The 19,113-nt window shown below is 34.1% G+C and overlaps 1 protein-coding gene and 1 pseudogene across 1 annotated transcript; both read right to left on the reverse strand.

Annotated features, from left to right (window-relative positions):
* On the reverse strand, positions 1-2,680 carry LOC141677424 (G-type lectin S-receptor-like serine/threonine-protein kinase At5g24080). The gene has a single exon (XM_074483355.1). It carries the CDS (start codon positions 2,642-2,644, stop codon positions 236-238), a length of 2,409 nt encoding a protein of 802 aa, XP_074339456.1. The 5' UTR covers positions 2,645-2,680; the 3' UTR covers positions 1-235.
* Positions 2,681-8,667: 5,987 nt separating this feature from the next.
* Positions 8,668-10,990, reverse strand: LOC141678201 (cytochrome P450 CYP71D312-like; annotated as a pseudogene).
* Positions 10,991-19,113: the final 8,123 nt, after the last annotated feature.

Below are 19,113 nucleotides of genomic sequence, written 5' to 3' on the forward strand. Positions count from 1 at the left end.
GACACCAAAGCTTGCACATTGTGCTCTTAAAGTAAGAGAAACATGTTATTGATTAAATAGCAAGCTTAAGTGAATTAAAAAACAGACTGTAATCTACATCATTCGTGTCTGTTACCATATTAATATTATTTACTCTGGTACAAGACATGACATTGTGATGTTTAACAACTACACTTCCTTAATTTACATAATGATAGCCACAATTTTACTTCAGATTAGGCCAAGGGAGATATACTTACTGGTCATCTGAGATGAAGAATATTGTTGGTTTTTTTGGTTCTATGATCTCAACCGTCCCTTCCAGCATCTTAGCCACCTTCCCCATTGATGGTCTCATCTCTGGTCTATCCTGTAGGCACCACATTGCCGTCTTCACCATCCGGTTCACCATATCAAAGTGTGCCCGACTATCATATGTGTGTTTGATCTGACTGTCCAAAATGTCCTCTACATTCATTTCCTTGAAAACCTTATCGAATGCCCACATAGGAAAATACCAGTCTTCACTGTCCATCCGAGATCCTTGTATCTCTCTATTTCTCACTCCACTTACAATTTCCAACAGCACCATTCCAAAACTATAAACATCAGCTTTCGGGGTGATTGTGTCTGATTTGGCCCATTCAGGCGCCATGTACCCGGGAGTCCCTTGAATTCTGGATATGTTGACAACGTTTTCTTTCTCTTTCTTCTTTAATTTAGCCAATCCAAAATCTGCTACCTTCGGGCAAAAGTCATCCCCTAAAAGTATGTTCTCTGGCTTGATGTCACGATGGAGTACCCACTCTAAGCACTCTTCATGGAGGTATGCAATTGCTCTTGCCACACCTAAAGCAATGCGGTATCTGATATTCCAATCAAGTATTGGTTTTCTCTCCGGATCTGCATGAGCATCTTTTTCTGGCTCATCTCCTGAAGACCTGTTTTCTCCAATGCGAAATATGTACTTGTCAAGTGAACCATTAGGCACATACTCATATACAAGTATCCGATGACCCTTCTCAGCACAAAATCCCCACAGCCGAACCAAATTGAGGTGGTGCATCCTGGCAATAATAGTGACCTCGGCCCAAAATTCACGAAACTCTCCTTTCTTCTCTTCAGCTGCTGTTATATTCTTCAAGCATTTAACTGCTACAACCCGGTGATCAGGTAACTCTCCTCTATAAACATCTCCAAACCCACCCCTCCCAATAATGTTGGAAAAATTATTGGTAGCGGCTTTTAGTTCTGCATAACTGAACCGTTTTGGTCCACCAGCTGGTAAAAATTCAAGCCCAAAGGTTTGAGCCATGTCCCTGTACTTCACATACTTCTTCAGGAATGCCCAGAAAAAAAACACTCCACTAATAAGCTCAGCAACAAAGAGAGTACTTATTATCACTATGTTTCGGGTTGTAGAACTAGATTCTTCTGGTGGTTCAGGGAGGCTGATCCGAACTGGGCATGTCGTCTCAAGCACGTTCGTCATGCCAATGAAGGTTGAATTTTCATTTTCAGAGCTAGACACCCTGAGAAAAGTGACAGCCTCTGTACCTGGAGACCAGTATCCATATAATAACCTGTCCAATTGTAGTACACAATAACCACTGCCATCGTACTTGAACGAGAAGCCAAGACAATTCGGGGCTCTCATACATTGTGCTTCACAATTCGCATAGTTCCTAGCCTTAAGGTCTGTCTGGTTTGAACTGCCTCTGAAAAGAACATAGTCCAACCGTAGGAACTTGCTCTTTTTTGGATCATTTATGGAAATTTTCCGTTCACATGAGCCATCTACTTTGCTAGAGTAACCAGGCGGACAGACACAAGAGGTAGAATTAGAATTATCGAAATTAGTACAAATAGAGTTAGCACCACATGTGCCCTGTATTTGACATAATTCGAAAATTGCTTGCCAGACACTAGTCCATTGATTTAATTCAGGATCAAATGAATAAATTATAAGATTACCATCATCACCAAGTGTCATTCTCCTCAACTTGGTCTCCCCAAGATCCGATGTAATAGAAGTGTCCTCATTATCTTTAATGATTTTCCCAGTATCATCGAAGCTAAGAAGCAGGTTTGATGCATTATAATAGCTCACATTGCTATCAAAATACAGGCCTTTAGAACCCTTCAACTGATATTTTCCATTGTTTGAAGTTAGTGGTGTTATTGTCTCATTAATAGGCTGGTTAGGAAGTATAGTATCTGTCGGATAATCGAAACTCTCCCAATCCTTAAAAACCAGATTGCCATCAGCCTTAAGACTGAGTTCTGTACCATTTGCTTCTCTACTTGAGTTGAAAGGCCATAAATTCTCACCAGCAGAGCCATTTATCCGAAGCTGCCCCGAGCTCGTGATAACGAGTGGAAATGTCCTGTTGATCGGCTTCTTTACATTGGCTGACCAAACAATGGTTTTAACAGAGATGTTGAAATACCATATTGAGAAGTTGTACAAGTCTGGAGAAGTCAAAGGTTGAAAACCAGCTGCAAAAGTTGAGTTAGGTGACAGTAGGATTTGGTTTTGGTCTGGAAACCATGGACTGTCTGAGGATGAGAAGGAAGTGATGATCTTTTGTTGGTTTTGAGCTGATGTTGAAGAAATAATTATGAAGAAGATGGCTAAGAAAACTGAGAGACAGAGAGGAGACATGGTGTTTGTAATCTATGACATGGACAAAGCCTGTAATATATAAAGGATGTTTTATCCTTTCATATTTTATAGGATCTATTAATTGCTGACTATGTTATAGAAATTTTTCGATTTTTCAACAATTTTTGATAAATTATTAATAAACAGTTAAAAATATTTGACCGATTAATTAAATTATTGATAAAAAACATTTAATTTTTAAAAAATTACTCAATAAATCACAAATTAATATCCCAATTATATAATTTTAATTTTCGAAATTTGTAATCATTATTACGGGAAATATGTGGTAACCATTTTTGGTGTTTTTTTTATATATTACAGGCGGCTATGTATTTCATTGGCTAGTCTGCTTGCTTGACGGGATAGAGTTGACTTTTGACTAAGACAATTACACCTTGCGGTAGGATGTTGACTGTACACAACCATTTCACACGTTAGGAATTTTGAAGACTATAGTAGTATTTCTCGGGTCTTTATATGATGATCTTCTACCACGTACATTAGTGGTACGCGGTTCGGATCGGATTTGTTTTGAGATACAAATCAAACCAAACCGCGAAGAGTGGTTTTAAAAAATTGTCACCCGCAACCGCATTTACGAAAATTGTCATCCTAACAGCGTCAATTGCGGTTATAAATTTACGGTTATTGCGGATCGGTTTGCGGTTCAACCACTTATTTTAAAATAATTAATAATTTATAAAAATTAAATTCGGAATATTAATAAATTCAAATTTAAGTTACGTGATAAATTTACATTCAAAAATAAAATACAAACTAATGTTCTGTGTGGAGCAAGGATATTAAAAATATACAAAAATATGGAGGCGAGAGAAAAGAAAAAATAAAAGGATAAAAAAATTACATGTTGATTACATTTTCCATTTGTTTCGTTATATATCTTATAATGATTGTGAATCTTATAAACGAAGTCTTAACATTAACCTAAGATTAGTTAATAAATGTGTATACTTATTAATTTATATGATATCAACTACATTTTTGGAAATATATTTCATTATAAATATATGTTGCGAGTTGCGGTTGCGAATTTGGGATTTTCAAAAATTTAAAACCGCATCCAAACCGCGAATGAGTGATTTTTAAAATTTAAATTAACAATCAACCCGCGTTTCGTGATTATCCGTAAAATGCGGTTCGGTTTCGAACGATTGAGCTATTGAATGCGGTTGAGCGGTTCGTTTTACACCCCTAACGTACACGGTAGTCATAGTTAGGAATTGAAATTCTAAGTTTCTTTTTTAGACAGGAAATTCTAAGTTTTAATTGCTAATTGAATATGTAAGTACATAGATACAATATTAGAAAAAGTGAGAACATTCTAGGAGTTTTCGTATCCTCTGAAAAAAGTTAAATAAAATTCCACGGAACTTATTTTTTTAGTAATATAGATCGATTTCTAATTATAAAATATAAATACTAGTCGTGCGAATTACGGGTCCGAAATTAAAAATAATAGTATTATATTATTATTTGTATAAAACTGAAACTTATAGTCCATGTAAAATATAGATCTAAATATAATAGATAAAATGTTGTTAAAATATATAATTAAAAAAATCGAAGTCAAGTATAACTCTAAAATTTTTCCGTATAGTTCTAGTTATCCATGCACCTACTTATTTACTTATACAAATCGTACATGTTAACTTACTAATACGATTATTTTTAAGTAAACCGACGCTTAGATGTTCAACAACAAATAAAAATTGAAGGAAACTAAAATTTACAGAGAATAGAAGTTAATATTTGTCGGTTGGGAATTTTATTACATAAAATTTTAAAAATAGTTGTATAATTTTTAAGTGAGTACCCAGATTTAGGAACTAAACATGGTTTCGTTTATTAGTATAGCTAGTTGATAGTTGATAATCCGTGCAAAACACGAGTCTGAGACTAAAAATATCGTATTAATATTTGTAGAAAATTATCATAATATGTGCGAAACACGAATTAAAATTAATATATTAATATCAAATATTAAATTGGTACTTGCAAAAAATAGTTATGTGGTTAAAAAAATCTAATCAGTTATGAAATTTTCTACTATAATTCTAGTTTTGCATTGTTTTACTTGATATAGAAATCTAACACATTAGTTTTATTTTTGTGAAACGAATTGTATCTCTATCTTACGAACCAAATATTTATTCTTTAGATAATTTAATATTAATTAATATTATTTAATAATTATCTTATAATTAGCCTTTTCAATATAGTTTATTTAATATTACCTAATTATCGATAAAAATTAATTTACAAATTAAAAGTAAATAGATGTTATTAAACTTAATTTAATATTACTTAATATAATCTAAATACAACCCATAATTTGTTACTGTTAAAATATCTTTTTTAATTTTAAGTAAACAAACGTTGTGATTGACAGTAACAAATACGATCGTTAAATTAGTAATTTTCAGTTTAAAAGTTAATAAATGTTACCAAAGTCATTTGCTATTACTTAATTATTTTCAAAATAATATGATCCAATTTAAAAGTAAACTGACACTAGGATTGACACTAACTAATAAAAAATAAAATTTACAGAGAATGTAAGTCAATCCGTGTTAATAATTTACTCTGCAGTTAGTAGTTTTTCAATGCAAAGGTAAATATATGTTATTTTACTTAATTTAACGTAACTTAATAAATTTTTAATATAATTTATAAATAAATAAAGTTTACAGAGAATATTAGTCAATTCGTATTAGTAATTTACTTAGTAGTTTGCGAAAAAAATAAATTTACAAAGAATAGAAGTCGATTTGTGTTAAAAATAAAATTTACTGAGAATACAAATTAACTTATGTCAGTTAAGTATCAAAATTTGGTACTCTAGTATTTGGTAGTACCTTTAACACCAAATTATATATGGTTTCACAGGAGTATAGATTTGCTAACTACCCATTTTTTGTGAACTAGAAATAACCTGATTTATATAGTTTCATAAATATAACAAAACTAATAAAAAAGATATATCTCAGCGTGACATGGCGTTATACCACTGTTATTTAATTTAACCAAGTGGATGATCGGCAAGGCCCACCAAAATAATGGAGTTAATTATGGTTACCGGTGGGAGAAAAGGACGGAAGCCACTAGGTCAATTTTGGGTTTTGGGTCGGTTTTGTTTCGGGTTGGATGTACCTGATTTTTTTTCGGTTTGACCCGAACCTGATCCGACCCGAAACGGGTTCAAAAATTGTGACACGAACCCGACCTGGTACCCGAATAACCCGAAATTGACCTGTTTGATCCGAAATTGACCCAAAATTTAGAAAAAAATAATAAAATTAAAATTAAAAAATAATAATTTACATCATGACAAAACTAAAATGTTATGCCAAATTAATATAAAAGATAAAAATATAATAAAACACAATATTACAAATGATTTATAAAATATAACCTACCATTTATATACATATATAATATATATTAATTATTTAAATAAACGGGTCGAGTTCGGGTATTTCGGGTCAACCCGAAAATGACCCGATTTTTTCGGGTAAATTTTTACCCAACCCGAACTCGACCCAAAAGTCAAAATCCTCAACCCTAATTCGTACTTTTGCGGGTTGGGTTCGTGCTGAGTTTCAAATCGTGTCTGATTTTGCCACCCCTACCCAGACTGACGCTAACTATAAGTCTTTTTAATGTTTTCTTCTTAAAAAAGGTTTATTTAAGCTGATACTCAACTTGGTCAAAAAAAAAAAAAACTGATACTCAACTTTATTAGGTCCTTGCTAGTTTAGTAAATATTCGAAAATCGGAGAAAATATAATTTGAATTTAAACAAATACTCTGCCGAGTATTCGGATGTTGAAAATGAATATTTATAAAATCAGTTGATTACTCAAATTTTGAAGACGTAAACGAGTAAATCTGATTTTCGAGTTTTACAAAGTTGGTTCCAACTTTTCATTATGGTATTTTTACCTATTATTGGTTTGGTGTGTTTATATCTTTAAAACTCATGTAATATGAAAACGAATACGAATTTTCTGCCGTGTGAATGAGATGATACGTGTCAAAATTTGATTGATTTTTCAATCATAAATGTTGACGGAGCCCTGTATTTACATCAATTTCACCAATAAAAATATTTCAAATTCATAAAATTTAGTAATGTGGGCACCACTAGACAAATCCACGTGAAAATGCTTAAACAATAAATGATTTAGAGTAATTGGCAGTTTGTAACCCACTTTTATTTTTATTTTTACGATTTGGGTCTACATTAATTTCTCTGTCAACTTACACCCCATAAAATTAATTTCGCTTCTATCTGCACCCCATTGACGACTTTCCATCCATGTTGACCGTTAACTTAAACGGAATCGGGGGCATTTCAGTAAATTACTAATTAAATCAGAAGAAAATAAGAGTATTTGGCACTTTGTAACCCATTTCTTTGGGCGTTTTTCAATTCAGGTCTATGTTATGTTTCTTTGCAAGTTGCACCTTTAACTTTGAATTTCGCTTTGTTTTGCACCCCTGACCGTTTTTAACTTTTATATCAGTGTTAAAATAAAAAATTTCTGGTTTCCAAGAACAAATCGCCGGATCCTTAGATTTCCCAGTCCAAACCAACAAATAAATACATTAATCGATTGTAAATAGGGCTGAGCAAATCGAACCGAAAAACCGAACCGAACCGTACTAATTCAGTTCGGTCCTGATTTTTCAGAAATTCGTTCTATTCGGTCCGGACCAAATAAACCGAAATAAAATTCGGTTTGGTCCGATTCTTTTAAAAAATATTTCGGTCCGGACCGAATAGACCGAATAGACCAAATCATAAATAATATAATTTTATATTATATATTTACATATATCTAAAAATTATAATCATAGTTTTTAATTTGTAATTATACTCGTACACTCTTAGAACTCTACATATCACCTTACTTTAATTATATTTTAGATTTCACATTTTTTGGTTTGAAATTTTTAATAAAATTTTATTTTTTAAAAAAAACTCGGTCCGTTTGATCCAAAACCGGGACGAATCGAATTATTTGGGTTTGGTTGGTCCGGTCCGGTCTATAATAAAATTTTAGTCTGGTTCGATCCAAGAAAAAAATGATAATTCACTTTTTCGGTCTATTCGGTTCGGTCTGGTTTTGGACCGAACCGACCGAATGCTCAGCCCCATTTGCAAATAACAAACAAAAGATATTTGTAATATCAAATTTCATGAAAAATGCCCAAAAATCAAACCCCAAATTCGAAATAAGAATCCTAAAATCGAGTTTAACTTTTTATTTAGCGAATATGGACTGGCCTATTAAATATTCGCTCCATTTATAATTAGATTTTTTTTATCAGATCGAATTCAGGATCGAATATTTAATATGCCGATTCATATCCGCTAAAATAAAAATTAAACTCGATAATATGATTCATATTTCGAATTGGGGGTTTGATTTCCGGGCATTTTTCATAAAATTTGATATTACAGTTAGTTTTTACTTGTTATTTGCAATGGATTCATGTATTTATTTGTAGGTTTGGATTGAGAAATCGAAGGATCCGGCGATTTGTTCTTGTACACCAAAAATTTCCGATTTTACCTCAAATATATAAGTTAAAACGGTCCAGGGATGTAAAACAAAGCGAAATTAAAAGTTAAAGGTGCAACTTGCAAGGAAACATAATATAGACCCGAATTGAAAAAACTTCGAAAGAAATAAGTTACAAAGTGTCAATTACTCTTATTTTCGTCTATTTTAATTAGTAATTTACTGAAATGTCCCTGCTTCCGTTAAAGTTAACGGTTATCTTGGATGAAAAGTAGTCATTAGGGTGCAAATAGAAGCGAAATTAATTTTTATGGGTTGCATGTTGACAGAGAAAATAATGTAGACCCAAATCGTAAAAATGAAAATAAAAATGGGTTACAAACTGACAATTACTCAATTATTTACTCAATTATTTACAATCACGAGACTTGCTACTTATAGTCTTATATATAGTACTATCTGCTTTGGATTTTACCATCAGGAAACAATAGTTGCTGCAGAGAAAACGGTAACTGTAGCAAAGGTTGAGGAGAAGTTAAATATATAGAGTAGTTAATGCAAGTCACTGCGAAAATCGCAAGCCATGTGAAGCATGTAGCCTTGAGACTACGAGAGTATGCCTCCGTTTACTGGGTTTAAAATTTGGCATGACCTGTGCTTGCATCAGCTTATTCAAATAATGATTGAAAATTTGAGACACAAATATTCCTACATTGCATCAGCTTATTCAGATAATTACATTAATAAACTTCAACATTTATCTAAAGCTCTAGAACCTGATCTTAATTCAAAGATTCGGTTGGATAAGCGGTGGCTATTAGATAAAGATTATTCTTTCGCTTCGAGGTTGCTGCATTCACCTAATCCATGTCCAAATCTTCTGGCTTCATTTCATTAGAAAGCTTCCAATCAAAACTGTAAAGTAGTTGAGCTAGAGGAAGCTCAACAGTCGCTACACCAAATGAAATTCCAGCACACATTCTCCGACCAGCGCCAAACGGAATATACTCAAAATTAGCTCCGATATAATCAACTGAACTGTTCTCGAATCTCTCTGGTATAAAACTCTCCGAACCATCCCAATATTCAGGATCTCTTCCAATCGCCCACGCATTTACAATGACTTTGGTTCCAACAGGAATGGTGTATCCATCTACCTCACATTCTTTTCGACATTCTCTTGGCAGTAGTAATGGAATAGGTGCATGTAAACGTAAAGTTTCTTTGACAACAAGTTTTAGATACCTCATGTTTTCTATATCTGTTTCTTCTATTCTTTCTTTCCCTTTCACGACCTCCCTGACTTCAGATTGCAGTTTTTTCATTACTCTGGGATGTTTCATCAACTCTGACATTGCCCATTCTAGTACTGTCGAAGATGTCCCAGTTCCAGCTGCAAACATATCCTGCGTGAACATGCAAATATGCAACATATTATAAATTTGAAAATTTTGTAAAAAGAAAAAATATGTAAAGAAAGTGCTAATCAAACTCCTTTTATCATTAACATAAGTGAATCTGTGTTTATATTCTGAAGTACTAATCGAAGTTGCAATTAGTACTAATAACTACTATGAATTAGTAAATGAGTAGTGCTAAGTGCAAGTACAAAATTGTGTACAAAATCTTGCATAAAATGACATGACAATTTTATGTGGGATGTTTTGATTGAGGTTGTTGATGTGAATACAGGAAGTCCATTCCAATTAAAACTTAACACATGTCATTTTGTGCAAAATTTTGTATCCAATTTTGTGCACAAATTATTTATCTTGTAAACCTTCAAATAAAACTTACCAATACCAGGCCTTGGATGTCACCGGATGATATCGGAAATTCAAGGCGCTGACTCTCGTTAATCCTCAGAAGAACATCAACCAGATATTCTTTTTCAGTTCCTTGTTTTCTCTCATTCAACTTTTGTGTGTGCTCCTTAATAATATTATCAAAGATAACATCAAGCCTCCCTTTTATTTTCTTTAATGCAGGCTTCATCCCCGTAAGCTGCGGAAGAAATTTTACCGAACGAAACAAATCCGCCACGAAAAAACCTGAAGCCCAATAAGTTATTTCTTCAACTAGCTCTATTAGTTCATCTTGGTACTTGCATTTTTCTCCAATTGTGGATCTACAAGTTATGGCAATCGATACTTTAGAGAACTTGTCACTGATATTAATAGGTGATCCTGCAGTTGATTTAATGGACTGAACGAGTTGCCATGTCTCGTCCTCACGAATAAAACGAAAAGATCGTACTTTATTTGTACTTAAGAGTTCGGATGTACAAATTTTTCGCATTTGTCTCCAATAATCACCATAGAGAGCCAAGATTATGTCACGACAATTGGCAAAAAGCAGTGTTCCTAATAACGATTCTGGCCTGTCCGCGAAGCAAAGATCATGAGTACTTAGTACTTCTTTGGCTATTTTGGGGTTTGAAACGACAATTGCAGAAATTTCTCCCAGCTGTAGATGCATTAGAGGTCCATATCTTTGTGCTAATTCTCTGAGACCTAGATGCGGGATTTTAGCAGCTAGTTGGAGTAAGTTTCCCAAGATTGGCAGTTTCCATGGCCCTGGAGGAAGATTAGAATATTTGGTTTTTCGTTTTGATTTTGTAACCAACTGAAAGATGACAAGAATGATGATGATCGAAGATATGATAGAGAAAGGGGACGGGGACGGGAATGCCATTGAGAGATATGCTGCTAGGTGATGAGATTATGAGAAGAAGAGTATAACTGTATAAGTACTATGAACCAGGAAATAACAAGCACTGGCATATTGAAATAAGAATAAATTTATTAATAGTCTAAAAATAGTAATAATTGATTAATGATACTGTTTTAAAACTATTTAATATTAACTATTATTTGCACATGATTAATTATAACTCGAGATTTGCATGAAATTATAAAATGAAGTCAAATTTATGAATCTTATTTATTAATCATGTAGTTGCTAAAAATTCGAAGTGAGATATATAAGTGTTCATAATAAATATTGCTTGATCATGTCTTTATGTAAAATCTAGGAAGTAACATTTTTTTGACAAGAAGAAGTAACGTTAAGTATGTAAAAAGAACGCATGACTCTGAATCTGCATGTTGATAATTGATGAAATAATTAAGGTCAGTGCCAACTTGAACTTGTAGTAGCAAGGGATCAGGGGCTGCTAGCGTAGCGTGTGGCGGCATATTTTATAAATAGTTTAATAATTTAAACAAAGTATATATTTTTAATTAATAAGCTACTTAAATTATTTGTATTAAACATTTGAGATTTTCTTCTAACAATTAATTTTTTTAAATAATGATTATTTAACAAAAATATTAAGATTAGAGTATCTCATGTGTCATGTAATAAGTAAAAGTACATCATACAAATAAAAGTAACTTTCACTAATATGAGAATAAGCAGTATTAAGGAAATATGTTTTTGAAGACGAGATTTCTCTTGTTAATTTAAAATTTTAAATGAGCTGATTATTCAATCTTGAATTTTATTTTTAACAATTTGTCAAACACACTAAATATTCTTAGACGTGTTCTTGATATTTACAATTTTAATAATGTGAAACAATCATTCATACGATATTTGTATGTTATAATAATTTTTAATATATATTACAAGCATTAATAGGTTAATTATTACTTCTTTATACCATAACTTAGTTGTATAATAAAATATTTATATTAATATGAAATCGGACATATGCGTATGCAGTGTAATTCTTTTAAATGTATGTAATTTACTTCTAGTACTGTGATTTGTACATGCTCATTAAAAATTACATAAATACTTCCATATTAATAAAGATATTTTATTATATAACTAAGTTATGGTATAAAGAACTAATAATGTATTTAATACTTGAAATATATATTAAAAATTATTGTAACATACAAATGTCTCAAACGAATTGTTTCACATTATAAAAATTGTATACATAAAGTACAAAGGATATTTAGTATTGTTTGACAAAAAAAAATGTTAAATATAAAATTCAAGGTCCAAACATTAATACATTAAAACCTCTAAACAGTAATATTCTCAACACTTAGAATTTTTTTTTATAAAGAACTTATTTCGTGGAGGTTAATGTATAAATTTTAATTAATTAAAACTTATTTTATTAAAGATTTTCATTACACTATAGATATAAATGGATATTAATAAATATATATCGATGAGAAACAAGTGTTGAAGTAAGAAGTCCTAGGTGATATAGTGTAGAAATCTAAAAGTTTCTAGTAAATAAGCTTCAAAGATGTTCAAAATAGTGAAATTATTTTGGATAAAAAATATGATGAATGTGCCATGAATTATAATGAATATGTAAAACAAAAAGTGTAACAATCAAATGACCAAGTCATAATTACAAACAACTTTAGGAAAAAAAATTAACTTATCTAAAATGCTTATATAAAGGATTATTTTTATTGGATATAATAAAAATAAATTTAATGAAATTTAATCTCTTTTATCCTTATATTCATAAAGGATGGGTTTTGATAAGTTACTATATATAATTTATTTTTAACTGATTCTTTTACTAACAACAGGGAGGAGGTTATTATATTAATATATGGAGTTAACTGTATAAGGAATTACAACTATTGGACAAGGTTTAGAAGTATCGGTCCATTTTAGACTTTACTCCATAGACTAGATTAATACGCATAGGGCAGTAAAAGTTCATTAGTAAAACATAGGGCAGGTCATTTTTGCTCTAAAATATTTGCCTTCGCCAAAATTTATTCAAGTTAGTCAAGTTGCTTGTTATTTTGCCAAGTACAAATCAGACAATACAACACATTAATTTGACGTGGGATTTTGTGCTGTTTGAAATTTATGCAGATATATGATGTAAATTAAAATCAAATCATGTAACTAGGGTTTGATGTGCAGTTTCATAAATGAACCTAACTTGCTGAAACTTGTGATTTGACTACCCCAATTGACAAGTATCTCTGATATTCTGAATCTTAAAATTTGGGCGCCGGCGTGGGTCAGATATTTTGTCTTTCCGACCAAGCTATAGGTAGATGGTCAAACTAAGCTACTCATGTATTATTACAACATCTAAAGCAAATGTATTAATAGGCCATAGCGCAACTTTGAGGAAATCGGGGATCGGGTCTTTGCTGTATTATTAGGGGATCAGTATGCATGGTAACGGGATAACTGAGAGTATTATTGTAGTTGCTGGATTTTTTTTTTTTTTTAAAAAACAGCGCCTATTTTAACTAGCCGTCTAGGAATAAAGATGCAAGTATGTAATCAGTAAAACTGGCTGTAGTAAGAGTCGAATTCCAGTTACAATATTTAAATAATTTACCAAGCAATTAGCATAAATTTTAAATTACTCGACTCGTGAGGTGAACAAGCATAGTCGAGCCTTTTTTCTCTTCTAATTTTAAATTTTAATATATTAACTTAATTATATATATATATATATAGAGAGAGGGAGAATAAATGGTAACTCAATTTGATCAGGTAACTTAGTAACTAAATTTGAGCCATTGGATGAATTTTGTATAAACGGTCCAGATGATTAGGAAAACATAAAAAATAACCAACTACAGGACGTTAACACACATTAACAAATGTTTAAAAACCTAATTACTTGCACCATTAAACACCTTAATTTATTTAATTTTATAAAACACGTTAAACTTAATTTTTTAATCTTAATATGTTACATGTGTTTTTAATTGCAACACAACAAATTGCATTTTAAGATGAAAAATAATAAAGGCATGTTCAATGTTGTGTGTCATGTAAATTTTTTAATTTTGTCAATAATCTCTTTTTACATCTTTTCTATCCCTTGTTTTTTAACAAATAGTATTTTAAAATTAGAAAACCTAAGAATAACATAAAAAAACAAATAAAATTCTAGAAAAAAAAATACTCAAGATCAAAATTTTAAAGAAGAAACAATTACTATAAAACACAACAATGTTAAAAAATACATAACACTAAAGAAAAATATCCAGTACACAACATAATTACAGAACATGTTAAACTTTCACCCACATTAGCTAAAAATAACATTAACGAAAGAAGAGAACATACAAAATTACATAACATTATTTAAAATACTAAACACGTACAAATTATATAACATTAGTTAAAAATAAAGAACACCGGTAAAAAATAAATCCTATATAAATAATAATTAAAGAACATAAAAATAATTATAGAACACATAATTACTAGATGCAAAAAAATTAAAGAACACTACAATGTAAAATACTTAAAATAACACAGCACACATGTTACATAACAAGATGTTAAAATTGCAGAACATAAAATGTAGTTAAGAACAAAAAACTGTAGAACATAAACATCGTTACAGTTGATGAACGTGTTATATACGCGGACCTATGAGAAATAGTTACTTAGTTACCTTAATAAAATAGTTACCCAACTGATAAGGAGTAAAATAAGTCCTGATTGCGTAATTAATATCGCAATAATTATGCCCGGTTTGGGCCGACAATAAAGCACATTAAAAAGGGTCCAAAACCCTGAATATTAATAAATTTTGTAATTAATAAGGGGTAAAGTCAGCTGATATATTCCTCATCCTATGAGATTTCTTGGAGGTCAATCTCTAAGGAATTTTGTATCTTTAATTGGACCCTAAAGTCCATTGTAATTCAGAGACTTGTCCACCAAGTCTCCTAACTCTAGTCCAATTCAAGGACTCCCAACATCTATATAAGGGGTCTCACCCCACAAATTAGAACTACATTTTTGGCTTGGATCTCTAATTCACAGAGATCCGTAGGCATCTCGTAAAGGTAGAGTTAAGTTACGAAACATGACAGCAGCCATTAAAGGCCTTGAGCTCCCGAACCCTAGCAATTGATACACCCTAGTTTTTTATCCATAACATTTGGCGCCGTCTGTGGGACGGGTAACAACAACCATGGCGAGAACATGGAGTGGAAACAACGCCCCTAAAGGAACACCAGCTGGGACTACCCAAACGATTTCATCAACCGTGGAGATACCCCCGTATTCGACCTATGCCACCACCCAAACAGGAACCCAGATAGGCACAACTGAGCCTCAGCCACAAGGGACGAATCCCCCGGCTCCTCAAGGGACGAATTCCCAACTTTAGCAGCTACATGCACCTGTGAATCCTCGACCCGTTGGGTATGAGTATTCTACTATTGTAACCACTAACCCCCCTTATGGGATGCCATGCCACAATCTCATTCATTATTTTTGATCTATACTCCGAGGTTGGAGGAAGTGGACATGCTAATCGTAGTGAAGCATAAGGGAAAACGCCCCAATATATACGTGGTTTGGCTCCTATCCCAGAGGATCAAGAATTTTCTGACCCTTACACTGAGAGAGATTCTGAATCTTCGGATGATGATGTGGCCCCGAGAAGGAGGCGTGCTGGTAAAGAGCCGATGCCTGATTGTAACCAGCGTCCTAGGAGCACCCGAGGGACGAATCCCCAAGAAGTGCATGAGAGAATCAGGGCTCACGAGGCTGAGATTCAAAGGCTGAAGCGCGACCTGGAGGTACACCTAACCCCCAGACCCCCACTACCTCCAAGGAGGAGAAATCCTACTCCAATCATAGACCTGGATGGTCCACTACAAAGAAGGACTGCTGTCCCAAGGGCTGATCCAAGTAATCTTCTGCCCCTAGGAGATCCTGATGATCCCACTCCACCATTCACTGAAGAGATAATGAATGCACATATCTCAAGAAAGTTTAAGATGCCCACCATCAAAGCTTATGATGGCACTGGAAATCCCGCTAATCATGTCAGGACATTCTAACGCACTGTTGTTGCAGCCCGTGAACGACGCTATTAAGTATCGGGCCTTTCCTCAAACCCTGTCGGGAATGACTAAAATATGATATAGCTGTTTGCCTCCGAATTCTTTGGGTACTTCAGAGAGCTAAGTCAAGCTTTTATTAAGCAATTCATCAGTGGGAGAGTACATGAGAAAAGCCCAGCATCCCTCATGAGCATTGTGCAAGGAGCAAAAGAGTCCTTGATAGACTATCTGAACCGTTTCACTAAAGAGGCTTTGAAAGTCCCAGACCTTGATGACAAGGTAGCTATATATGATAGCACTGCACCAGGGATGAGTTTTTCAAGATGTCATTAGCGAAGCGCCCCCCCTGAAAGTATGATATAGCTCCAAGACAGGGCTGGGAAGTACATCAAAGTGGAGGAAAGCATGAGGAAGACGGTAGTGAATAACGAGCCTGCTGGTGGAAAGAAGCGAAAGGCTGATGTGAAATATATTGCTAAGGACAAGTATCCTAGAACTGAGCAAAACACTGATTCAACCCCGAAGAAGGAAGGACCTGGATAAAAGTTCACTGAATATGCTAATTTGAATGCTCCTAGAAGCCAGATATTGAGGGAAATTGAGAAAGATAGAGATGTTTGTTGGCCTAAGCCCTTGAAGGCTGATCCTACCAAGATAGATAAGAGCAAATATTACAGATTTCAAAAGGATGCTGGTCATGACACCGATGAGTGTAGACAATTGAAAGATGAAATAGAGTTCCTCATTCGAAAAGGAAGGCTGAACATGTATACTGGAGATGGAGGAGATATGAATAATAATGGTAGAAAGAATTTTGATGATCGTAGGAGGGATCAAGACGATCAAGGGAGGAGTCCCTAGCCCAGAGGACCGGTAATAAACGCAATCTTTGGAGGACCATAACCCCAAGGGCCAGTGATAAATATAATTTTTGGAGGACCAACTGCTGCAGGTTCATCCAGAAACTCGAGGAAAGCCTATACGAGAGAAGTTATGCATATTATCGGAGAAGCCCCAAAGAGGGCTATGACAGGAGTAACAATGACGTTCGATGATTTTGATTTAGAGGGTGTCAAATTTCCTCATGTCGATCCTCTGGTCATAACACCGATAATAAAGAACAACCCAGTAAAAAGAGTCCTTGTAGACAATGGTGCCTCAGTGGACATTTTGCTTCATGATACCTTTATAAGGATGGGTTATAATGATTCTCAATTAACCCAAACTGATATGTCGATATATGGTTTTTCTGGAGTCGAGTGCCCCGTGGAATGAATAATTAAGTTGCCGATGACTATAGGTCACGAACCAAGACAAACAACACAGATGTTGGATTTTGTAGTGGTAAAGGCTGGATCAACTTATAATGCAATCATGGGAAGAACAGGAATACACGCTTTCAAGGCAACCCCTTCTTCTCACCATTCAGTATTGAAGTTTCCCACCCGGAATGAGATTGGAGAAGAGAGAGGAGATCAAAAGATGGCAAAGAGTTGTTATGTGGCCTCTCTTAGGGCTGATGGAGTTGGGGGGCAGGTTCTGCCTATCAAAGATCTGGATATCCGTGAGAACGATGAGAAAAGAGGGAAGCCAACAGAAGATTTGGTTCCGATTCCTTTGGCTCCCGAGGATCTGGAGAAAGTAACTTTCATTGGAGCATCACTAGAAGAGCCCCTTAGAGGGAAGTTAGTGAAGTGTTTACATGAAAATAGTGATGTATTTGCATGGTCAGCAGCTGATATGCCAGGCATAGACCCGGAACTGATCACTCACAAGCTGAACGTGGATCCAAATCGAGAGACTGTGAAGCAAAAGAAAAGAAGTTTTTCTCCAGAGAGGTAAGAAGCTATTAAGCAAGAAGTAAAGAAGCTCCTAGAGGCCGGTTTCATTGAGGAGATACAGTTCCCGGAATGGTTAGCAAACCCTGTGATGGTAAAGAAGGCTAATGGAGAATGAAGAATATGCGTGGATTTCACTGATCTGAATGACGCATGCCCAAAGGATTATTTCCTGTTGCCAAGGATAGACACATTGATATATGCTACTACTGGTCATGAGATGCTGAGCTACATGGATGGATTCAGTGGATACAATCGATCAAGATGTATAAGGATGATATCCCGAAGGTATCATTCATTACTGACTTTGGTATTTTTTGTTATCTTGTTATGGGGTTTGGTCTCAAGAATGCATGAGCCACCTATCAAAGGTTGGTAAATAAGATTTTCAAGGATCTTATTGGCAAGACCATGGAAGTTTATGTCGATGACATGTTAGTCAAGAGTCTAGTGAAGACTGACCACATAACCCATTTGAGGGAAGCTTTTGAGGTCTTGAGATATCACAAAATAATGCTAAATCCTGCATATTGTGCTTTCGAAGTAGGGTCTGGAAAGTTTTTGGCACTGATGGTCTCCAAGAGAGGAATCGAGGCCAATCCTGATAAAATAAAGGAAATTTTGGATATGGAGCCCCCAAAGACTGTCAAAGATGTTCAAAAGCTCACTGGAAGGATTGCTGCGTTGGGGCGGTTCAGCTCCAAATCTGGGGACAAATGCTTGTCATTCTTCAAATCCTTGAAGAAGGTGAAAGATTTCATATGGACTGAGGAAAGTCAGGAAGCGTTTGAGGGATTAAAGAAGTATATGGCTCAAGCCCCGTTGTTGGCTAAACCAGCTTTGAATGAGGTTTTGTATCTATATTTGGCTGTCTCAGAGAATGCCTTGAGCGCTGTATTGGTTAAGGAGGAACTTAAAGTCCAAAAACCCATATATTATGTTAGTAAAATCTTGCACAGAGCTGAGTTGAATCGACTATTGAAAAATTTGCTCTAGCCCTGGTGATGGCCTCAAGGAAGTTGCGTCCTTACTTCCAAGCTCATAAAATTAAAGTGCTAACGAATCAACCTTTGAGAAACATTATTCACAATCCTAAAGCTAGTGGAAGGCTGATTAAGTGGGCTATTGAGTTAGGAGAATTCGACATAAAGTACAAGCTACGAACAACAATAAAAGCCCAGACATTGGCTGACTTCGTGGTGGAATGTACCATAACCAACCAAGAAGTTGGGAGGCAGGAAGATACTATACCTCAAGAC

This window comes from Apium graveolens, chromosome 8 (genome assembly GCF_009905375.1).
Source record: "Apium graveolens cultivar Ventura chromosome 8, ASM990537v1, whole genome shotgun sequence".
Lineage (NCBI taxonomy): Eukaryota > Viridiplantae > Streptophyta > Magnoliopsida > Apiales > Apiaceae > Apium > Apium graveolens.

What these genes read in the sequence shown, in the direction of transcription:
- LOC141677424 (XM_074483355.1), bottom strand. Translation starts at nt 2,644, where the DNA reads ATGTCTCCTCTCTGTCTCTCAGTTTTCTTAGCCATCTTCTTCATAATT.